General features: G+C 46.2%; 1 protein-coding gene across 1 annotated transcript; it reads left to right on the top strand.

Moving 5' to 3' along the window:
- The first annotated feature begins 119 nt into the window (after positions 1–119).
- mon2 (MON2 homolog, regulator of endosome-to-Golgi trafficking) lies at positions 120–23,977 on the top strand. The gene is made up of 33 exons (XM_019893367.1): positions 120–271; positions 1,000–1,131; positions 1,300–1,429; positions 1,544–1,641; positions 2,020–2,145; positions 2,644–2,838; positions 3,066–3,190; positions 3,333–3,472; positions 3,799–3,952; positions 4,036–4,226; positions 4,382–4,463; positions 5,721–5,902; positions 6,969–7,081; positions 7,550–7,654; positions 8,107–8,187; positions 8,267–8,340; positions 8,484–8,574; positions 9,498–9,599; positions 11,510–11,620; positions 12,052–12,227; positions 12,302–12,464; positions 13,235–13,528; positions 13,671–13,869; positions 14,570–15,213; positions 15,561–15,704; positions 16,940–16,957; positions 18,225–18,353; positions 19,889–20,079; positions 21,800–21,860; positions 21,946–22,069; positions 22,434–22,641; positions 22,973–23,055; positions 23,385–23,977. Exons 1-33 carry the CDS (start codon positions 125–127, stop codon positions 23,546–23,548), a joined length of 4,977 nt encoding a protein of 1,658 aa, XP_019748926.1. The 5' UTR covers positions 120–124; the 3' UTR covers positions 23,549–23,977.
- Positions 23,978–24,273: the final 296 nt, after the last annotated feature.

A 24,273-nucleotide genomic window follows, 5' to 3' on the forward strand; every position in this document is an offset into this window, starting at 1 on the left:
ACTTTTTTTTTTTTTTTTTTTTTAATGCACCAAAAATTCGGTCACCCGCAATAGCCCTAAATGCCCCCCCCCCCCACTATGTGCAGCATTGCTGTAAATAAAATACTCTCAAAATATGTTATTCATGTTCATGTTTTCTGCAGCTCTCAAGGAGAACAGCTCCGAAGTCGTGCAGCCTTTCCTGATGGGCTGTGGCACCAAAGAGCCCAAAATCGCCCAACTGTGTCTAGCTGCCATCCAAAGGCTCATGTCCCACGAGGTGGTCTCTGAGGTACCAGACTGGGGGCTCGGATCGGCCACGGTGTTAATGCAAATGCATACAGCACAACGAGGCTAATGCCCGGGGTCATGAAGGCCATCAAGACTATCTGGCCGAAGGACATTCTGTCATGAATTATTGGTGTCACTCTGATTCGCCCCAGGACACACACACACACACACACACACGCACACGCACCGCTCTTGTTTGTGCAGGTGTTCCCAATGCTGTGATCAGTGAGGGTACCAGTTAAACTTGCCTGCAAGATGAATTCTCGCAGTATGGGATAAGCGACTCTGACAATAACTTTTCTCTGTTGATAATCGGCTTGATTAAAAAATAAATATAAAATAACATGACAACTGTGCCGAAAAGGGGGAAAAAAATCTCAACTCAGGGCGCAAAAACTTGTACAAGAGCCACTTGGCATCGTCGATCTCGTCACGGCTTTTTCCATCAACACTGACCTAACTACAAGGTTAAAAATCACGCCGGCGGCCTTCAAAAAGCAATCGCCGCCGACCCTTGAGGGATTGCACAAACAGCTGTGACACCCACGAAAGCACAAACAGTGTCACAAATGTCACCACTACTTATATTGGTATTGAAATGTCCTTGGACTGATGCTTTTTGACCCCCAAGCGAGCGGCATCATCTGGTCACTTCGTACGCATTACGAGCCACAAAAAAAAAAAAAAAAAAAAAACGTGCAAAACACTCTGTGGCGTTTGTCGTTGCAGGCCGCGGCAGGCAACATCATCAACATGCTGTGGCAGCTGATGGAGAACGGTTTAGAGGAGCTGAAGCTTCTGCAGACGGTGCTGGTACTGCTGACTACCAACACAGTGGTCCACGATGAAGTACTTTCCAAGGTAGAAACGCATTCCAGTCCGGGTAGTCCGGGATAAAATGCCCGTACTGTATCCAGCGCCCTCCAGTATGCCACCAAAGCACTCAGAGGACCAAAATGCACTTCCTCTTTCTACTAGAATCACATTAAATCAATATTTGCATGCTGCTTGTGATGTGTGCTCGTCCAGGCCATTGTGCTGTGTTTCCGGCTGCACTTCACCAAGGACAACATCACTAACAACACGGCGGCGGCCACCGTCCGGCAGGTGGTCACCGTGGTCTTCGAGAGGATGGTGGCTGAGGACGAGCGTTTCAAAGGTCACAACCCGAGGGCCGTGGGAATGGGGGTGTTTTTTTGTTTGGTTTTTTTTTTTTTTTTTTTTTTTTTTGAAAGATTCCATTAACCGAGAGCAAATTCTCTTCCCATCCCAGGTATTGTGGAGCAGCCTCCTCCCGTGCAGGGCAACACCAACAGGCGGTCTGTCACCACCCTGAGGCCAAGTGCCAAAGATGCGTACATGCTTTTCCAGGTATGTCCACATGGGGGCAGCAGCCTCCTTCACAGCTGTATACACTTTAAACATCCCATTTGAGTTGATTGCCCTTAATCTCGTGTACCTCTGTTCATATTTGTGCAATGGTACAGCAAACATCCACAGTCAATGCTTGAATTGCTACGATGAAGGCAAAAATAAAATAAAAAAAAAGGTCTTGACTTGTTCATTGTGTTCTGTGACCATATTCCTAATTAAGGCCGCTCATATCTCAGATCATCTTTCCCCATTCAAGTGAATGGAAATACCATTAATCCATTCCAGCCACCCTAAAAACACCCCCCCCCCTCCCACACACACACACACACCCCAAAATGTGACGTGTTTCTCAACGTCATCTTCAACATTTTACAGGACCTTTGCCAGCTGGTGAATGCAGACGCCCCCTATTGGCTGGTGGGGATGACTGAGATGACACGGACGTTTGGCCTGGAGCTGCTGGAGTCTGTCCTCAACGATTTCCCCGGCGTATTCCTGCAGGTGGCTCCAATACCTTTTTCAAGTGTTTTTTTTTTTTTTTTATGGATTGGAGCCCGCAAGAGGGACCTGTTGCTACAATCTACTGCTACGGTCACAGCAGGAAAAAACTTGGATCACATGTTCACGTTTTCTTTAAGAACACCATTTGAGACGTCAAGGGATACAAAATGTGTAAAGACGATCTGAGATTGTGGCATATGTGATAAATGAGGGGAAGCACCAAGTGCAGTTCAGTTGTATTTAACTTTGGTGCATTTACATTTAACGTTAACTCATTCACTCCCAAAGACGTTTTTCAAACGTCTTTTCAGACTTGGTCCAGAATTGGCTGGTACCGAATGAGTTTTTTAAAGAAATGTTGGTCTTCCAAACATTGATTTGGTATATTATTATTGAACTAAAAATCCTACTTGGGGAAACAACGCACCGTAAATGAGAAGTAATCTGTTGCATTTTGACCAATGTACCTCTGTCTTTCCTCTCGTTCTTGCCGCACAGCACCAGGAGTTCAGCTTCCTGTTGAAGGAGCGCGTGTGTCCGCTCGTCATCAAGCTCTTCTCCCCCAACATCAAGTTCCGACAGGGGAGCAGCAGCGCCGCTTCGCCGGCCCCTGTGGAGAAGCCCTACTTCCCCATCTGCATGCGGCTGCTGCGCGTGGTCTCGGTGCTCATCAAGCACTTCTACAGTCTGCTGGTACGAGCGCGTGGCAGACCTCCTCTCTTAAGGCCGCCGCCAGTCTGGATCAGAGGTTTCCTCAAGGATGAAGCTGGGAAATGGGGAAACGATTAGCATCGGATTAGTTCGCATCGGCGATTTTTCAAGACAAGGATCATCTAATAATGCAGCTTGTTTTATTTGATGGGTTTTTTTTTTTTTTTTTTTTTCTCCTTCTTCCTGACTTTTTTTTCCCCACCCTCAAGGTAACAGAGTGTGAGATCTTCCTGTCTCTGCTGGTAAAGTTTCTGGATGGGGAAAAGCCTCAGTGGCTCAGAGCTGTGGCGGTGGAGTCGGTACATAGGCTGTGTGTGCAGCCACATTTATTACGGTAAGCTTTACATTCCAAGGCATGACACATTGTCGATCATTTTTGCGGCAACAATTTTTATTCTTTAAAAAAAAAAATTGCTAGAGAAACGGTTAAATATTGAGCCTAATTTCAAAGTTTATTTTCTTTCCTCTTACTCTAGTTCATTCTGCCAATCGTACGACATGAAGCAGCACTCCACCAAGGTGTTCAGAGACATCGTCAATGCCCTGGGCTCTTTTATCCAGTCCCTCTTCATCGTTCCTAATGTGGGCAATGCTTCAGCTGTCAGCGCACCAGCTGGTACGATTTGGAGCTCTTTTGAGACCTCGGCATTTACAAAGAAATGACTGATGCCGTACCCTCATGAATGTCAGGTTGCCCCAAAAAAAATGTAATCACTCCACATTAAGGGCTGGGCGATATGGCCTCAAAATAAAAATTCCAGATTTGTTTTTATTTTTTTGTTTTACTGTGCTCGTAAAAAAGGCGAATTAAACGGATTAACTGCCAAGCCCTACATTAAGTCTGTTGCAAATGCCCCCCCCCCTCCCCCATTTACTAAACTCATCAAACTTGTTTAGGTGGCTCGGGATCGGGGCCCCAGGGCACGGCTCAAACTTGTTCAGGTGGCTCGGGATCGGGGCCCCAGGGCACGGCTCAGGGCGGGCCAGGTCTAGGAAGCATCGGCGGGACCCTGACTACCCAGGCTGCGTTTGAATACCGTGGCACCTGGATCCCCCTGATGACCGTCAGCGCCCAGGGCAGTGCCAAGGCCACCTAGTAAGCCCCCCCCACCCCCTACTACCGCCGTGTCGTTTGGAAACACATTTGCCACACGTCACTTCCATTCCCGTTTCTGCTAGCCTGGAAATGCTGGACAAAGTGGAGCCGCCGTCCATCCCCGAAGGTTACGCCATGTCGGTGGCCTTCAGCGCCCTGCTTGACCTGGTCCGGGGCATCACCACCATGATCGAAAGGGAGCTCGCGGCGGAGGAGGCGGCGGCGGCTGAGTCCAGGGAGGCTCAGCCTGAACGCGACTGGCAGCCGCCACCTGGTGAGATGCGATTTTGCGCTGGAGTTCTCCTGCGCTGTTCGGAAGCTTGGCGTCTGTTGCTGTGGGGTAATCGCTTGATGTCATGCTGGGTTTTGGGTTTGATGGGTATTCGTGATGGTACTCTGCCTAACGAAAGCCCCCCCGGTGTGTTTCAGGAGCTCATCTGGTGTGGGAGGAGATGGTCAGCGCCTGCTGGTGCGGTCTGCTCGCCGCCTTGTCCCTGTTGCTTGACGCCAGGTAAATCAGCCAGTTGGATTTTCAAGTGCAACTACACTTGGACATGTGAATTTTGCTGAAGAAGAAACACACGAAGTCCGAGGCACTGCCAAACGGAATTTGGAAGGAAATACAGAACAATAGAACCACACCCCGCATCAGAGGACAGTGGCTCAAAATAATTTTTTCGAGAGATCACATCACCGTGTTTATCGTTCTGATTGTTATTTGTTGAGTTTGATCAGATTGGGAGTGTTCAAAATCTCATTGTCTCTTATCAGTTGGGAGGTAACAAACAAACAGTACAAGAAGCTTACCTCTTGGGCTACATTATAGGTGTCAAACTCAAGGCCCGGGGGCCAGATCCGGCCCGCCACATCATTTTACGTGGCCCACTGAATGAAAATCACGTGTGTCAACTTGCATGATCCTTGCTTAAAAAAAAAAAAAAAGTCAAATTGTCATGTGTCATAAATGGTGTTAAGATTTTGCAATCATTTCGTTACCCTTACAAGTAATAATGCGATTAAACATTTTTGTGGTTTCACTGTCATAACGCCCCTCCGGGGGAAGACGTAACTCAAAAGTTACCCGCGACAAAAATGAGTTTGACACCCCTGGTCTACATCTTCCCCCGATGTTCCCTTTTTCAATCGGCGCAATTTGTCCAATTGTTGGCGGTATTCCAATCCGCCGCCGCCGCCTCTTGAAACCACTGCCGTGCCGATCGGCCTTTAAGGCGCTCATACTTCTTACTCCAGTCAGACAGGCTTTGTACTCATAAACACGGAGACGCCTTTATCAAACAGACCCTTGACACACATTACTGGAGTTGGAGGTGAATTTGCTTCGCAGACAGACCAGAGGAGTTTCATTGCCGGGATCCCCGCCCCCCTCCTCCCTCCCTCCCTCCCTCCCTCAATGCTCTTTGCTTTTGAATAACTTCCAAATACCTGAACCCCGTTGAACCGTCTTCATGCAGGTGTACCAGACACAGTGCAGAAGGAACTGATTGCCTCGTATTCTCCTCTTGACTCTAATACAATTCCAGCCTTGCAAAGATATTCACATGAACTCGATGCACTAACTTTCCTTTGCCTAGAGGGGTGTCTAGCCTACGGCCTGTGGACCATTTGCAGCCCGCAGCATGGACATTTTTTGTTTTGATTTTTGTTTCACAGGGGCAGGGCAATGTGAATCACTTCACCACAGTACATTTGGGAGGATGAATGACATCGAACAGTACACTCAGTGCGTGCGCGTGTGTGCGTTTTGCAGCACCGATGAGACGGCCACCGAGAACATCCTGAAGGCCGAGCTGACCATGGCCTCGCTATGCGGCCGCCTGGGCCTGGTGACTCCGCGCGACGCTTTCATCACGGCCATCTGCAAGGCTTCGCTGCCGCCGCACTATGCCTTGACCGTTCTCAGCAGCAACGCCGCCAACTTGTCCAGCAAAGGTAAGCGACCCAGCAGCCGATGCCGAAAATAACGTTTGCCTAAAATAACGCTAGGATTGTTCTTAAAATGCCATTTTGCTTTGTCAGAATATCCGAAATACGCGTGAATGTAGCGTGTTTGATCGGGTTGTGAGTTTTTAAATTGGAAAGTTGATCTGTATTGAAAAAGGAAGTACAGTTGTTTTTTTGGGAGGGGGGGCGGGGGCTAAATCTGATTTATGAGCAAATTTTGGATTAAAGTTAAAAGTAATGGAGTACTTCAGGTACAGTAATACATGGAAGTAAAGTAGCCTATCAAGTTTGTACATATTTCTGCTTATGACAATATAAAACGTATATCCTATTTATACCCGATAATGATACGTTTTCATTACGTTACCCGCAATCCTCAGTCAATTCCAAGCGTTTGAATTTTGGAATTTCCTCGATCTTCCCATGGAAATTTACCGGACAGTTTCCACCCCTTTGCAAACTTATATTTGATTGAAAATGCGCTTCATTCTTGTGCCTGCAGTCATGTGTATTGATGTTAAATTAATGAGGTTTTCTTATCCTCGCGGTCTGAAGGGTGTGCTGCGTGAGCCGAGTTGATCGCGTTAAACTCTTGGCATTTCGCCTCTCCCCAATGCGCCGTCTCTTATTGCAGTAATCCATAACGTTATGCCGGGACTTCTAATTAAGAACGTGCCCGGGGAGTGTTAAAACGTGCGCACGCAGCTTCTCTCCAAAAGGCCCCCTTGGACATTCAACATTTGCATATTAGCTTGTATAGATAAAGCCGGCTAATTGGTCTGCCCATGTTGAGTTGATTAAAAGAGCTTCTCCTGCAGCCTCTGTTTGTTAGTTACAAATCCCGGACGCACACGCAACCCAACACGTTTTTTGTTTTTTTTTCTTCTTCTTCTTTTTCTACAGCCTACTCGATTCAGGGCCAGAATGTGCAGATCATCAGCCCTTCGAGCGAGTCCCATCAGCAGGTGGTGGCCGTCGGGCAACCACTCAGCGCCCAGCCCCAAGCAACCCACCCGTTTTTTGTTTTTTTTTTCTTCTTCTTCTTTTTCTACAGCCTACTCGATTCAGGGCCAGAATGTGCAGATCATCAGCCCTTCGAGCGAGTCCCATCAGCAGGTGGTGGCCGTCGGGCAACCACTCAGCGCCCAGCCCCAAGGAACCGTTGTGGTAGGAAAATACAAGATCGTGATTGTTGGTGGGCAGACGCAAGGATTTAGAAATGATTGATTGTTAAGGATGCACCAATGCCGATAATCTGTATGCTATATTTTAAGTTTAAAGTTTTGTATATTAATTTGAGAAGAATGTGATGCACGCGCTTTCTTTTTTTTTTTTAATTATTATTATTATTATTTTATTTATTTATTTTTTTTATATATCCTTAAAAACACAGATTCTGAACTACTAAAACACATTTTCGTCCAAGTTGCAATACATAATGGCTTGATCATGGATTGGAGCTCTGTTAACGCTGACTCCTCAAATGCAAGCACTTGTCGCAAGTGGTGTCGGTGCATCCCAAATTGAAAATCTGGGATGCACCCCCCCCCCCCCCCCTTTTGAAGGGGTCTTTGTTCCAACGTACTGGACTACGTGGACATTGCTCTCAATTCTTACTTTGTGTCTCTTGTCAAGCTGACGGCCAAGAACATTCAGTGCATGCGGACTCTGTTGAACCTGGCCCACTGCCACGGCGCCGTGCTGGGCACCTCCTGGCAGCTGGTTCTGGCCACACTGCAGGTACAAGCGCCAACTGGTTCTCCACAGTGATAATAATGATTTAAAAAGCTTCACCTATTTTGGTGTTCATTTTAGGGTGTTTTCACACACACAGTCCTTTTGTAAAAGCAATCTCTCACCCTTATGTTCCCACATCTTTTAAAAGAGGACACAAATTTTCTTTTTTTCTTTTTTGCATTATTTTATTTTTTAATTACGAAATATTTTTAAAATATTGAAGAAAAAAAAAACAAGTTTGGGTTTCTCTGCGTCTCACAAAAAACATTTACTCCAAATAAGTTTATTGTTATTAGCAGGGAATCTAATCATCTGTTGGCTGAGAAATGGATAACAAAAAAAAATTCAACTTTTTTTTTTACCAATTGTAAGCCTGTGTGATTGCTTCTTCGGGAAAACTTGGATTTTCCCCGCCACTAATAAATCCATATTCCTTCTTGTCGTCGTGATCCCAGCACTTGGTGTGGATCCTCGGACTGAAGCCAAGCGCCGGCGGCGCCCTCAAGCCTGGCAGAGCTGTTGAGGGACCCAGTACGGTACGTTTGCCCTGCATCGTGCGCCATACGACTGCGACGGGCCGTTGACTGACAATTGATTTGTCTCCGTCCCCGTCAGGTGTTGACCACGGCTGTGATGACCGACTTGCCGGTCATCTCCAACATTCTCTCCAGACTTTTTGAGAGCTCCCAGTGAGGACCTGTTCAACTCTTTCATTTTCTTTCAAGGCTGTTTTAATGCGTCACACTGATTGTGCTACTACTTAAATTTTCGTCGTAACGAATGCTGACGGTATTGACTCGCACTACAGTGACCCATGTCTTGCGTGATTTAGGTACCTGGATGATGTTTCCCTTCATCACTTGATCAACGCTTTATGTTCTCTTTCACTGGAAGCTATGGAAATGGCCTACGGGACAAACAAGGTGCGTTGGATATGTGCCTTTCAGGGGCGTGGCCTAGCATAGTTACACCCAACTTTTTTTTTTTTTTTTAAATCGCCACCGACTGATATTTTGCGGACCAGCAAACATCCATCCGATGAATATTGCTGCCCGTCTGATAATCTGCCTCATTGGATATATTCGTCCCGCAACAACTCTTACACTGGGAAACTGCATGTTTTTATTTTGACTATTATTGTATATATATTTTAAATATTGGCAGTTGGGGATGACTGGCCAAGTGAATGACATCAGGAACTGAAGTCAGAGTCACTATATTTCTGTTTTCACTCTGTTGTCACTGACCGTGGCTCTCCTTGCCCTCATGCCAGGGCATCACATTGTTTTGGGCTTTTTTTTCCCCCACACTTGAACTGCGGTGCATCAAATGCTCACAAGATTTGGCCCAGGAAAGGGCAAAGAAAAATTAAAATTAACGAAGCTACGACTCCCTTTAAGGGGCGTGGCCTAGCATAGTTACACCCCCCCCCCACACACACACACACACACACCACGGACGGATATTTTGCAGACCAGCAAACATCCATCCGATGAATATTGCTGCCCGTCTGATAATCTGCCTCATTGGACATATTCGCCCCGCAACAACTCTTACACTTATTTTGACTATTATTGTATATATTTTTTTAAATATTGGCAGTTGGGGACGACTGGCCAAGTGAATGACATCAGGAACTGAAGTCAGAGTCACTATATTTCTGTTTTCACTCTGTTGTCACTGACCGTGGCTCTCCTTGCCCTCATGCCAGGGCATAACATTGTTTTGGGCTTTTTTTCCCCACACTTGAACTGCGGTGCACCAAATGCTCACAAGATTTGGCCCAGGAAAAGGCAAAGAAAAATTAAAATTAACGAAGCTACGACTCGTATTGTCTCGCAAGCAGGAACCATCCCTGTTTGCCGTGGCCAAACTGCTGGAGACGGGTCTGGTGAACATGGATCGTATCGAGATTCTGTGGAGGCCTCTGACTGGACACTTACTCGAGGTAACATGAAACACAATATTCTGCTTTTTTTTTTTTTGGTGCTAGACTGAAAACTGATGTTTTGACCATTCATCTCGGGGAGAGGAGACTCCCCTCGTGAGAAAAGACTTTGAAGTTGTTTTTTTTTTCTTCACATTTTCTTTCTTATCTCCCCCCTCTCTTTTGCATTCCTGTCTGTTTTGCAGAAGGTAAGCAAGCATCCTCTCATCCAAACTTCTTTGGATTTTTTATCCATTTTGTTGCTCTCTCCCCCAGTTCTTATCTCCTCCCTGTCAACATGTTGGGAGTTAAGTTGCTGCTGTCTGTGTATTGTGTCCTCTGTGCTTCCAGTCTTGATTTTCGAAATTTGATTTGCTGCCAAAGCAGGGTCTGGCATCGTCTTGCACGCGTGTGCGGGCGCAAGCCTCACATTGACACTCGATTTCTTTCAAAAGGAAAACCTGACAGCAATTTCAAGAAAGAAAATATCTAAATTATTCATTTACAGAATTGAGGAAGACCATGCCATTTGCATAAAAGCATCATCGCCTCAGTCATTTTTGAATGCCTCTTGCAGCACAAGAAAACCTTTCTTCACATTTTCTTTCTTATCTCCCCCCTCTCTTTTGCATTCCTGTCTGTTTTTGCAGAAGGTAAGCAAGCATCCTCTCATCCAAACTTCTTTGGATTTTTTATCCATTTTGTTGCTCTCTCCCCCAGTTCTTATCTCCTCCCTGTCAACATGTTGGGAGTTAAGTTGCTGCTGTCTGTGTATTGTGTCCTCTGTGCTTCCAGTCTTGATTTTGAAATTTGATTTGCTGCCAAAGCAGGGTCTGGCACCGTCTTGTACGCGTGTGCGGGCGCAAGCGTCACATTGGCACTCGATTTCTTTCAAAAGGAAAGCCTGACAGCAATTTCAAGAAAGAAAATATCTAAATTATTCATTTACAGAATTGAGGAAGACCATGCCATTTGCACAAAAGCATCATCGCCTCAGTCATTTTTGAATGCCTCTTGCAGCACAAGAAAATAAAAACCCACGACAAATTCCACCAAAAAGAATAGTCCACCTTGATTCAACTTTGCGATGAGAGTGATTGGGATTATTTAAGAAAAAAAAAAACGATCATTTTAAAAAATATTACTATGACAATAAAAATGGCTTGGGCAATTATCAAGACTCGTGAGATTGTGCGTCCGCAAGTGGCATGTCCTCATGCTGTCAATGAATCTTATCATTTTTATCACTTTCATCAATTTTTTTGTGCTGTGACTTAACGTGAAGCCAGGCCATGTCCACACATGCAAGGCTATTTTTTTTTTTTTTTTTTTTTTAGTTCTCTGTCTACAATGGTCATGAAAATCTGTCTTTCACATGAACCGTAAGGTGCATGCCAGTTTCAGATGGCACTTTGACACCAACCTTTCAGGCCGTTTTTAGCTATTAAAGTGACTTGGGGGGGAAAAAAAAAGCATGCATGCATGGTAAAATTAAATTGGAATACATAAAGGAGACAAGCCTAAAAATGCAGCTTTTGCCTTCTAAAGGGCTGTTTGTGGCCTAAAATGTGCACCACAATGTATCGAAAAAGCCTCTTTTTCTGTGTGTGTGTGTGGACATGGCACATCTCCCATGCGTGTCGATACAAACGTGCTTGATTACACTTTGTATGGCGCAAACTTCTCGATTTTATGATCATGCGTTTGCTTGATGTGCGCCGCACACACGCCCACGACGAAATCTGCTGGGAAACTAACTGCCTTTTTTTTTTTTTTTTTTTGAGCCTCCCCTGCGATCAGAACTGATCCAGCGGAAGAAAGACGCACACAAATCCACCCACGCGTCCACAAACGCGCGGGCACTTGATGCCTTTGCTCCTTGTCTGTGCGTCCGTGTTTGCATTTCTGCGTGTATATGATGTGTCCTGCAGGTTTGCCAGCACCCGAACTCCAGGATGAGAGAGTGGGGGGCTGAGGCCTTGACGGCCCTCATCAAAGCTGGCCTGGACTACAAGCACGAGCCGCCGCTCGGCCACAATCAGGTAGCGAAACCTGTCGCGCGACTCGGTTTCTTGAATGCCCAAATGTTTTCGTCGTAATCGTTTTACGATGATTTGAAATTGAAACCGTTGGTGAGCGTCATTGCAGGCCGTTAAAAATTACGCCCCTCCCGACCCCCAAAGTACATTTCTGATGATGAAACGAGATCCGTTGCCGAGCTGTACCAATGCAATATAGACTGTGTATTTGTTTTCCTGCCAATAGTCTTTCAGGTATGAATTGTAATTTGTGTGTGATGATTCCTTTTTGATTTCCAAAGTTGCCCCCTGCAATTGGTGTCTGAGTCTGAGGGAATACTCAGCTATCTGCCTTAGGTTGTTTCTTCTATCTGGTGGATCGCGCGCCTGTACACGCCGTACAATCGGCAATCTCAACCACGCCCAAGTTCACGACCTTCTGTGTCTTCTCGAAGCGACTGCAGCTTCTGCTGCTCAACCCCCTGAAGGAGTTGTCCAACGTGCTCCACGCCGACATCCGACAGAAGCAGCTGGAAAGCGTCCTGCAAATCCTCCAGAGCCAGGGGGACAGTCTGGGCCCCGGCTGGCCCCTCGTTTTGGGTGTCATAGGAGCTATCCGCAATGATCAAGGGTAAGCGCGGCTTATTTTCATTGATCAGATCATTTTTGTTTATTGTCCCCTTCGTGTATCCGGTGTGTCCTCAGTGAGTCGTTGATCCGAACAGCCTTCCAGTGCCTGCAGTTGGTGGTGACCGACTTCCTACCCACCATGCCTTGCACGTGCCTCCAGATTGTAGTGGATGTAGCCGGAAGTTTCGGCCTACAGAACCAGGAGCTCAACATCAGTCTCACCTCTATTGGCCTACTGGTGAGCCTTGACGCCAGTTGTCCTCGTGCCAAGACCCCGATTTATTATTGTGTGTTGTTTAGTCCAGTATGCTAGCTAATGCTGTCAATGAGCCGCACGTGAAGGTGGATGTTTTTTTTTTTTTTTTGGTTTGTTTTTTTTTCCTCTCAACAACTCAATACAGTTATTTAAGTAACATGGGTTCATGATTCTGGCACCCCAGTGGTCCAGTAGTTAGTGCGTCGACCTCACCGTGCAGAGGTTGTGGGTTCAATTCCAGCTCCGGCTTCCCTGTGTGGCGTTTGCATGTTCTCCCCGGGCCTGCGTGGGTTTTCTGCGGGTACTCTGCTTTTCTGTGCCCTGCGATTGGCTGGCAACCGGTTCAGGGTGTGCCCCGCCTACTGCGCGAAGACGGCTGGGATAGGTTCCAGCATCCCCATGACCCTTGTGAGGACAAGCGGATTGGAAAATGGATGGATGGATCGGTTCTTGATTGTGTCCATGCTAGATTCACAGCGCTGATTATGTTGTTAGACCACATTCAGCGTATTAATCCAAACGGAAGATCAATCTCTGTTTTTAGTGCTTCGCCACCATCTTTTGTCATCTGTAGGCCATTACAATTTCTTTTTGGTAGGAGTCTCAGTTACTCTGCCTTCTTCTGTTCCTCATGCCTAAAGCAAAAAGGTCACATGCTTGTATCATGAATTAATTTCCTATATACTGCATTCGTATTGCAACTCATTTCTCCCATTCTCGTAATTCCCGCTTCTCTGTTTCCCCTCCATCAGTGGAACATTTCAGATTACTTCTTCCAAAGGGGTGAAGCCATCACACAGGAGCTGGAGAGAGACGAGGAGGCCCAGCAGAAGCAGGCCCGGGAGAAAGGAGAGACCCTGAACAGGCCCTTCCATCCCGCACCTCCTTTCGACTGCCTGTGGCTGTGCCTGTATGCCAAGTTAGGCGAGCTGTGTGTGGATCCGAGGCCCGCTGTGCGCAAAAGTGCCGGGCAGACGTTGTTTTCCACCATCGCTGCGCATGGGACCTTGCTGCATCAGCCAACGTGGCATATTGTGGTCTGGAAGGTAGCGGCCAAGCGTTATGTCATTTTAATCAGAGCGAGAAAACACACTTTCCACCGCTTGTTTCTTATTTGGCAAGATTGTTACTCCGCATGTCCCGAATGAGCTCCAATAGACAGCGTTTGCTCACCTTTGTGCCACTTAGGTGCTCTTTCACTTGCTGAACTGCGTCAGGACATCATCCACCACGGCGGACAAGGAGAAGATCGAATCCGGCGGCGGGAACATCCTTATTCATCACTCGCGGGACACAGCGGAGAAACAGTGGGCCGAGACCTGGGTGCTGACTTTGGCCGGGGTCGCCCGCATCTTCAACACCAGGCGCTACCTGCTGCAAAAGTTAGGTGAGTCAAGACGGTTACACCCAAAAATGTCAACCGTAGTCCAAGGCTGACCTCACTGGCAACCTAATTATGAAGCGACAGAGAATTAAAAAATAAATTACGATGATTATTTGTTGGCCAACATTTATTTTTTTTAAGGTGTATATATATATATATATATTTTTTTTTCCATGTGACCAATTTTGTTTTTATTTCAACGGTACAGGTTATGATTGGCAGAATTGTGATCCCACTTTTAATGACCTTTACATTTTACAGTAAACTTTTATTGCTTCATCCACAGCTGTTACAGTAAACATGTTGCAGTTTGTGAGCACATTGGCGGTCCCGCCAGATACAAGCTCGTTTTCTGACCCACCCAGGAAGTCGCAATCCAGTAAAACTGCACATTTTAGAGCAGCCTTTTATTGACACACCCATGCAACACCATTCTGTCGGATTAGCATCTTGATAATTCATACCTGAGAGGTGAACGGATTGTCTCACATTTTGAAACGATAAAAGAAAGTGGAAAAAGTCTCCTGAAAAATAGGAGCAAAAACAGAGTTGGCCTTATGATTTTTTTCTTTATATAGAATCGCATTGTAACATGTACAATGACAATTGAAGTCCAGCTCGGACAAAGTAAAGCATAAAAATTCGAGGGAAAAAAAAAAAAAGATCAACAACAAGCTGTTGACCCGTTACCGTCTCACCGCAGGTGATTTCTTCGAGGCCTGGGAGGTTCTCCTGACCCACATCCAGTCGGCCGCGCTCAGCAAGAACAACGAAGTGTCCCTGGCCGCCCTCAAGAGCTTTCAAGAGATCCTGCAGATCGTCACGCCTGTCAAAGACTCGGACAAACCGGGCGACGCGTTCGCCGCGATGGGGGTCCCGCCGGTCCTCATCGATCCCCTCTCGGCGTCGGGTCCCGGCAGACCGCTGGTGCGCTCCGATTCGCTGGTGGAGCGGCTGACGTGCTACAACGGCGCCGAGCTGCAGGCCCCTCCGCCGGGGGAGGAGTCGGCCTTGGAGGACTTAACGTTGTGGTGGTCCGCGTGGAATACGTGGTACCGGACGGGAACGGATAGCACCAGGCCGCCGAGCGGCCAGACGGAGAAGCTCTCCTTCATCCCCAGCCAGCCATTCCTCACCGCGCTCGTCCAAATTTTCCCGGCGCTGTACCAACACATCAAGGCCAACTTCAGCATGGAGGACCTGAAGAAGCTCGGCGTCATCCTCCACGGCGCCGTGTCGGTGCCCATCAGCAGCGACGCCTCCCCCTTCATCCTGCCCTCCTACACCGAGGCCGTGCTCACCAGCCTGCAGGAAGCCGTGCTCATTGCTCTGGATGTTTTACAGAAGGTAAAATGGAAAACTTTCAGCGGATTGAAAAGACGCCTCGCGTTATCGTCGGGCCGTATGTATTTTTCCCGAGCACGCAGAACGAACGCCGATGTCAGCTCGCCTCGGTTGGCCGATTTTCTTTGGGAGAGTCACGTCGGTGTTTTTTATGCTCATGTCGACTCGAGGCAGGAAGTGTAAACGCAAAAGAATGATGAAGTTGTCATTTCAACAGCTCGCCCGTGTCTTCCAATCGCGCATCACATTCCGTCAAGCGAAACGTTGCGCCGAACGACGGATGACGATGCCGTGCGTCTCCTTCAGTGGGTGTCAGCGGTGTTTGTTTGTCGCTTCCCTCCCCGCCGCAGGCCATCTGTGTCGGCCCGGAGAACCTGCAGGTCATGTACCCGGCCATCTTTGAACAGCTGCTGCTCTTCGTGGAGTTCTCCTGCAAGCCTCCGCAGTATGGCAGAATGGAAACCAAACACGTGGCCAATGCCAAATACAACCAGGTAACATTTAATCAACAGCCGTGTCTGGTTTTGTTTGGGGTTTTTTTTTTTTTTTTTTTTGGGTCTCATCTGCCCCTAATCATAAACTGTCATACGCTGGACTGGTTATCGTGGGCATCCATTTTGTAATCCCGACCCATAATTCCTTCCTCATTCCTCTAACCCAGGGGTCTCAAACTCAGGTCCTGGAGGGCCGCTGTCCTGCATGTTTTCCGAGTCTCCCTGTTGCAACACACCTGATTCAAATGAACAGGTTCAATGTCACGCTTCCGCAGAGCTTGCTGATGATCTGATCATTTGAATCAGGTGTGTTGCAACAGGGAGACTTGGAAAACATGCAGGACAGCGGCCCTCCAGGACCGGAGTTTGAGACCCCTGCTCTAACCCATCTTGAAGGCATAAAAAGATTTGATTTGAAAACAAGTCTGGCTCACGCGCAACCATACAGTGGAACCTCCTAAGTTGTACATGACTAAATCTATGCACAAGTATCACGCATTGGTCGATGTTTTTCTGTATAGCGTCCCACAAAATTGAGGGTACCAAACCCATTTTGGGAAATATATCCTATGAATTGACACTTTGCAACACTGTGAAGTCGTCGATGTAAAATTTGTATCACAGCGTCAATGTACTGTCTGCCCCCTGAATGGCCATTCGTGTCTAAACTCACGGCAACAAAAGTGAGCACACCCCGAAGTGAAAATGATTATTTGGCTTTACACGAAATCGTTTTATTTTCTTTTCTCTTTTTTTTTTCATTCAACATTCAAAATAATCCACATTGTGAGCTCGACTTTGGAAGTTCCACTTAAAATCCAGCATGTGCTTCCTCGTCATCGTCTTTAACGCTGGCAGGCTGAGACAATCACACTCATAAACATTTCCAGTACTAACCCCAAATTCTGCCTGATTCCAGACACCCCTCCTTCGCCCCCCCGCCCAACTCCGACACCCCGTCCCCTTGCAATTTCGATCTGTCTTTAAATTGTTTACGTAAGCGGGTCAAACTAAATTCCTGCCCCTCCCCGGCGAAGTAGATGTTGCGGGTGGTCCCTCTCGCTCTCATCCAATGGTGTCCAGTCGCCGGTCAGACTGAATGTTTGCCCATGAATCTGTCTGGATGACTTCACCTCATTGAGATAACCAAACAAATTTGAACGTGCAACTTTAATTCCAAATCTCTTCTCGTTCTGTTTCTTGGGACGACTCACTGACTGGATAACCGTTTTTAGATCCAGCTCTTTGCGCCGGTGAGTTCCATTCCCTGTATTTGATTTGTAATGTGCCGTTACTTGCACCACCAGCGCTCGTGTATTCCAGCTTCTCCAGGGTTGGCGGGATGAGCGATCGCACTGCATGGGGAGCTTCTCGCTCACTCCGCATTCTGCCTGCCATTAACTTCCTCCGCAGTGTTGTCTCCTCTTCCTCCTCCTCCCGATGTTTGTCTTTTGGTTGGTGTTTGTGTGATTCTTTAAGGCACCCCTCGTGAGCCTCCGTGTCTCGACTGAGCTCTGGCTTTTATTTGTCTTTATTTCATCTTTACTTCCCCCGAGTAGAAAGAAACTCACTGAGATGCAAAAAAAAAAAAAAAAAAAAAAAACCTGTGATCCAACCATGTACTTGCCGAATAGGAAGTAGTAGGAGTGTGATGTTTTTGTATTTAATTGGGGGGGGGGGCATCCAATGGGTTATGTAGACGACAAATTTATTGACGGACAACAGAAATTGTCCTGGAGAATTGTTTGGATTGCTTTTTTTACCAAAAAAAAAAAAAATCCACATTTTATTGTCACATTTTCAAATTGACTCCCTGCTCTGTATTAACTATGAAAATAAGTGTAAACGTTGGAGGGAACAGCACCACCTGTTGGATGTTGTGTGGCAGGGCACCATTTGCACCTGATATGGAGTCGCAACTCAACAGAGGACGGAGAGTAGATGTTTTGTAAAAAAAAGAAAAAAAAATGATGTCACAATCCAATTGTTCAAAAATACTTTGATAAAACCGACAAATTTGAAACGTCTTTAGGCAGACTGCAACAAGTTTTCTTTCTGTTGAACTTGAATTTCTGTTTCTCCAAGAGCCTTGTTGATTCCTTTTTTTTTTTCTCCTTCTTGCTCTGGTTTGCTTTCACCGTGGTCCACTTTCACAGCCTAAAATGCACGGCTCTGTTTTGAGTGACAGTGTCATGGAGGTATTACGGTAATTCTCCACGTCTGTCTATTATTGCTTTTGCGCATGGCGCCATCTTCCCGCAGCCCCCGCAACGATAGCCCGCGTTTCACTGATACCTCCCCCAACAGTGTCAATCAAAGCTGAGCCTCGTTATCTGGTCATCTTCAGCTGTCCACGAGTACAGCGATAATTACGTTGAGCGCGTTGCGTTGCGTGCGAAACGTCTGCGCTCGTCTTATGAACTGCTGACACCGTGGGGGCCTTTTGAAGATTGGTTGCTAATGCCGGCATTGTTTTTGTGTCTTGCAATGTATCCCCCCCGCCCCCTCCCCACCTTGCAGGCGGAGTGGGTTGCCTTAAACTACGTGCCCTTTGCTGAGCGCTCCCTCGAAGTGCTGGTGGAGCTGTACCATAAAACGGCCTGCCACAAGGCGGTCATCAGCGAGAAGGTCCTGCAGAGCATCATTAAGGTGGGGCCAGTAGAATCGGCTTGGAAACATGGGGGGAATAGGGGGGGGGGGGGGTTGGGCTTGTTGTTTTTTTTGTTTGGCAGAGTCTCTTCACTCGGTTTTTTATGTTTGGCAGAGTCTCTTCACTCGCCGCAGGTCTTGTAATGTAACCGAGTACGAAGACTTCATCACTGTACTCAAAACGCAATTTTGACGGATCCGCGTTTATATTTCGTGTCACCTTCACTTTCACTTCACGATATTTCTTAAGTGAAACGTATGCCTTTATTCCAGTGCGTTTTTTTTTGTCAGGAGCACACGGTCGGGCACCGAAAATAACCTGACGTGACAACGTTCTCCATTGGTGAAGTCAAAGCAGGTTTTTTTCCATCTGCTGACATGAGCAAAATGCCAACTTGGGCCTTGCCGCGTTGGGTTACGCCAAACGGCGTTATAAACACATCGGGGTAGTTTCCTGCGCAGATGTTTGGCGCCTTCCACTTTCAGCAGCCAATCTGAAGTCTTCTAACGTTTTTCTGTGTATTTTTATTTTATATCTATATACAGATATGGATATAAAACACAGTGGTAGCTCTACTTAGAAAATTAATGGGTTCTGGAAGAAATTTCTTAACAGAAAATGTTGTAAGTAGAGACGCGTTTTCCATGTAAATGCCCTAATTTGTTCCAAGCCCCCCCCAAAATTCAGACATAAATGGTTTCTAAAGCATAAAAATGCATCAAAATATGTCACAAATACATGTTACGATTAGATTATTGCGCAATAAATAAGAGTTGTTTATCATGTAAAAAGTAAAGCATTACAATGATGAATCATTTCACTTTTAACTGCGTCCTCCTCATTTTTTGCCCTCTTTAGTTCATGTTCTCTCTCAGAAGTGGTTTCTGCCTGGAGTTTTGTAAAGAACCGAACCAAGGACGTTTGCTTTTGTCGGCTTTTAAAAATCCTTCGAAAATGTCCCAAGGCGAACATCAGCATAGTGAGCGATCGGCGACTGTATTTTTCGTATCTTGAAATTTCTTTCGTAACAAGAGGAAATATTTTCCTGTTGAGAATTTTCATAACTTGAAAATTTTGTGTGAAGAGACGTTCTTAAGTAGAGCTACCGCTGTATTTTTATTTTTATTTTTTTTTTACCTTTCCCAGGTCGTCATTTTTCATGAAGCTACTTTAAGTGCTGTTTCTAGGCAACATCAAACCGAAGGCGGTTAATTTGCCAGGAAATTGTGAAAAAGGGTTCCCCGCGGATGAGCGCAAATGTCAAGCCCGTCCCTATTGATCTCCATAACAACCCGGCCAGCTGTTCCCTGACAAGACAACTGCCAAGAAATACACATTCTAGTTGCAATTAATGAAATTTCAGCGACCCCGCCGCGCACGTTCCCCACTGAGTATCTTTAAAATGGTTTATAGCCGCATTTTCAAAAATGGCAAAATCCCCTTCGATGTGGATGCCGACAACAGTGGTGTTCAGAAAATAACTTTTTGTTGTTGTTGTTTTAATGCGCCGGTATCTCCTCTCATCCTGCTCCAGACGCTGCGAACGCCTCTGGGCTTGAAGTACGCGTGTCCGTCCGAGAGCACTTGGAAGCTGGCCGTCTCGTCCCTGCTCAAGGTTCTGTCCATCGGGTTGCCGGTGGCCCGCCAGCACTCCTCCTCTGGGAAGTTTGACACCATGTGGCCCGAGCTGGCCAACGCCTTTGAAGACTTTCTTTTCACCAAAAGGTACAGTCAAGATGTTCTTTGCACACGTGTTGTCCGGATGGATATTTGGAGACTTTTCATAAATTTGTCTCTGGCATTCATCACAATTACTCATTCCGTCAGGTGAAACGGGATTTTTATTGCACTATTTCGGTGTCAAATGGGACTAAATAAATGGGTTTTCATTTCAAAATACAAGCTCAAAACCTAAATCATTCTTTCAGTACAGTTTCAGGTTTTAGCAATAGCAGTATTTTATTATTTTTTTTTTTTAAGTTTGGACTTGATGGAAAAAGGTTTGCGAAGCAGATGTCTCCTGGAAATCAACTATGAGATTCCTTCAATTATTTTTACCCTGAAGGCAGCCTAGGAACATTTTGTGCCATTCAATCTTTCGGCATGTAGCTCAAATTGTCGTTCATTTAGATAAAATGGCAAAGCCACGCCAAATCAATACGTCAGTTGCTTGCGGGGGGAAAAAAATGTAATCAGTGAAACTATTTAACACCCTATTTATTCTAACGCAGTTCTTTTACGTAAAGTGTTTTCTTTTTCAATTCAGACGTCTGGCTTTTAATTTGCCCGTGAGTTGGCACTACTTTTCGCTCTTCAAAACAAGCGGCAAAATTTCATACCTTTTACTTGTGCTACTGAAAGGATGATTTTGGAGGTTCAATCATTCAGCCCCCATGTCAAAAATATCGTCGAAGTCGTACACATATCAGTGGCAGGATATCTTAACACGTCTCACCGCTCGCTCTTGTTTTTTTTTTTTTTTTGCTTGTTTGTTTTTTGTTTTTTTGCACTGGCCTCCCAAGCTCTTTCGCCAGCCCAGCACGTGACCACCACTTTTTCCAAAAAGCCACACTCGCATCAGCGCGACACCCTTCTCTCCAATTCATGTCAGTGCCGCGTGGCGTGCTTTTCACTCGCCGTGCCTGCAGAAAACGAGACGTGTACAACGAGGCATAAAAGAGGGAGACCGTCAAACTGCAGCAGCAGCGGCAAAGTGCATCTGTATTCCAAGTGGCTTTCTTCCAGCAATGCTCTCAGCGGCGAAACATGAAACGACTCTCGTAAAGGCAGCCCGAGCTCCAAACTAAATAAATACGCGGGCCAACTGTAACAAAGTAAAGTGGCTCATTGCAGCGCGATCCAGTATCGGAAAGCAACTTTCAAGCCACGTTTCCTTCGAGCGGTACCGTTTCGATTCGGCAGTGATTCACTCATTAAAAGAAAATATAGGCAAGGCGGTATACTTTTATTTTTAAATATTGCTTTGCACGAATGGCAAAAATCCGTGAATCATTGACACGCCCGATAAAAAAGGCTTCATAACTTGCACGACAGCACCGCTTTGGTCCAAATGAAACTCCTCAACTCACTTCGACATAGCTTCCCGGCACCAAGATCCGACGCGATGTTGTCGAAGCGCTTCGCTTTGCAAGTTCCTGAACTCACTTCAGCATAGTTCAATGGCAGCAAGACGCCACAAGAGGGCGCCCAAGTCCTGCTTTAATTGCTTTTGCCCGAGCACCAAAATCGTGACTGATTATTTGTTTAGCAAATAACTGAGAGGATAAGGTTAAAAAAAAAAAATCTATGTGAGCAAATTGTGCTCTCAAGCTTGATTGTGCGAGGCAGATGTTTACAGACCGTTTACAAAAATAGTCCCTTTTTGTGGTCCTAGCGTTTATCCGTGTTTTCAGTCCAGCACTCATCACGTTCGTGTGCTTTTCAGCTCCCCTCCAGATAACTTATCCATTCAGGAATTTCAGAAGAATGAAGCCATCGATGTGGAGGTGGGTCAATAAAATACAAAATACATGACTCGTGAATGCCCAGTCTTTGTTTGTGACGCCGTCTTGTCGTTGCCGCGACGATCAGGTGGTCCAGCTGATCAGCACGGAGATTTTACCTTTCGCCAGTTTCATCCCCAAAGACTTTGTGGGTCAGATCATGGCCATGCTCAACAAAGGCTCCATCCACTCACAATCGCCTTCATTCACAGGTGAGATGGACACTCGATGTCAACGGCGATTTTTCGACATGGCTGAGATGGCCTTGGAATCAAGATTTTTTTTTTTTTTCACAAATGCCGGAACCCGATTTCTGATTTGAATCTATTTTTCCCCTTTGCTTAGAAAGTGACAATGACATACGCAACATGTTTTGCCCCCCTTCTGGAATTTGTTGTATTTCTCCTGATACCAAACAAGCTTTGAAATATTTTTTTTCGACTCAACATTATTAACTTGCATATAAAATAATTTAATCCTACCATCTTTGTTGTCTCCGAAGCGGCGGATCCTTCGCGAGTCGTCACCGTGTCTTGTGTGTGTTTGCCTCTCTTCTCGGTGTCCCCGCGCGCACAGAAGCCGAGATTGACGTTCGCATGAGGGAGGAGTTTTCCAAGGTGTGCTTTGAGACCTTGCTGCAGTTTTCCTTCAGCAACAAGGCGTCCACGCCGCAGGAGGGCTTCATTTCGCGCATGGCGCTCTCCGTTCTCCTCAAAAGGTCCCAGGACGTCCTGCAGCGCTACGTCGAGGACGAGCGCTTGAGTGGGCGTTGCCCCCTGCCCAGGTACACGCACGCAAGGCCCCCCCCCCCAGACAACCTCCCGTCACGGTACCAAATTCATTTATGGAGCAATTAGAGGGGCTTTTGTTTTTATAAACAAAACAAACATTACATCTCAAGCCACTGTTCACATTAAAACAATGTTAATATTAACACGCATTCTTATTTTAAAAAAACCGAGGCTTTACGTTCACAAGTCATGTCATGTCGCTCTTTTTAACATTTTTCTTCTACAAACCAGCTTCACCAAAAATGGGATCAAATTTGAAAATTGCACAACCTCTTGCGTACTGGACTTTTGTCATAATAATTCCTTTGCTTTCTTTCTTCTCAGGCAACAAGTGACCGAAATTATCTTTGTCCTGAAGGCCATCAGCACTTTGATGGACTCGCTGAAGAAAACCCAGCCCGAAAACGGTGTGGAAAAGCTCCTCCTCAATGCCTGCATCTCTCTTTTTTTTTCCTTTCAATTAAATGTGTCAAAAACACAATTGGGACCAATCTGTCAAATGACTTTCAACTCCAATCAACCATCAAGGTCAATAACAGCAGCCCCCCCCTTTTTTTTTGTGTACATCTTAGCAGATTAATTTGAGACACTTTTCCATATTGTGTTCTTGAAATGCCCTTCGAGATATTTGACGGCTAAACTCATTTCCACATGCCTGTGGGGATGACTTCTGAGATTGCTTTCCTTCACTATTAATTTGTGTGTGTGTTTTTTTTTCCTCCTTCTCCCTCCACAGTGGACGACAACACGTGGGCTCAGGTGATTGCCTTGTACCCCACTCTGGTGGAGTGCATCACATGCTCCTCCTCGGAGGTCAGCTCGGCCTTGAAGGAGGCCCTGGGGCCCTTTAAGGACTTCATGCAGCCCCCCATCTCCAGAGTCCACAATGGAGACTCCTGACTTTTTTTTTTTTTTTTATTTAAATGATAAAGAAATCTTGAATGTGTCTTCTTGATCCAGGTGCTTTATAAGTACACAAACACACACATGAACTCCACTCGGGCCACATCCACGGTGACATGAGGCGACCCCAAGTGACCTGAGAGGCCAAAGTAGGCGAGTGGTCATTGGCTGTCCTGGTATCCTCCTCCCCTCCATTCTCATAAGCAGACTGACCTGCACGCGACATAGAGCGTGAGGTTGCTGAGGAAAAGAGGGGAGAAAATGGGGCCTTGTCGGTCTGAAAAGAAACACGTTTTGTTTTGCAACGGTGACGATTTTATGCAAGGAAACAAATCTGAGCTGCAACATTCCATAGTCATCTTTAGCCAGCCATCTGTGAAGGGACAGCCGTACGTACTGAAAATAAATCAGACAGTTCTACAATCAGCGTTGCCTGGCTCTCTCTTTCTGCCTCGTGTTTTGACGGTAGGACTGTAAAGAGAAGCCCCTGAAACCCACCCAAAAAAATGTGAACAATGTTGCTGTATAATTCTTATGCGTTTCAAAACGAAACCGTCATTGTAGGGAAGGACGTGCAAACAAACAAAAACGGGAATGTTTAAAAAATAGATTTTGCTCTTTTCTTAATTGGCCGGTGGGGCAGTTGCCAGTGATGCCTGAACCTGGTGAAATCTGCCTAGCAACAAGTTGCCAGTGACCAGAAAAAAGACGAGCGATATCTC

Source organism: Hippocampus comes, unplaced genomic scaffold, assembly GCF_001891065.2.
Source record: "Hippocampus comes isolate QL1 unplaced genomic scaffold, H_comes_QL1_v1.1 scaffold62, whole genome shotgun sequence".
In the NCBI taxonomy this organism is placed as follows: domain Eukaryota; kingdom Metazoa; phylum Chordata; class Actinopteri; order Syngnathiformes; family Syngnathidae; genus Hippocampus; species Hippocampus comes.

What these genes read in the sequence shown, in the direction of transcription:
- mon2 (XM_019893367.1), top strand. Translation starts at nt 125, where the DNA reads ATGTTCATGTTTTCTGCAGCTCTCAAGGAGAACAGCTCCGAAGTCGTG. An exon ending in TGGCCTACGGGACAAACAAG is followed by an intron (nt 8,575 to 9,497) that starts GTGCGTTGGATA and finishes TCTCGCAAGCAG; the next exon opens with GAACCATCCCTGTTTGCCGT. An exon ending in CTACCTGCTGCAAAAGTTAG is followed by an intron (nt 13,870 to 14,569) that starts GTGAGTCAAGAC and finishes GTCTCACCGCAG; the next exon opens with GTGATTTCTTCGAGGCCTGG.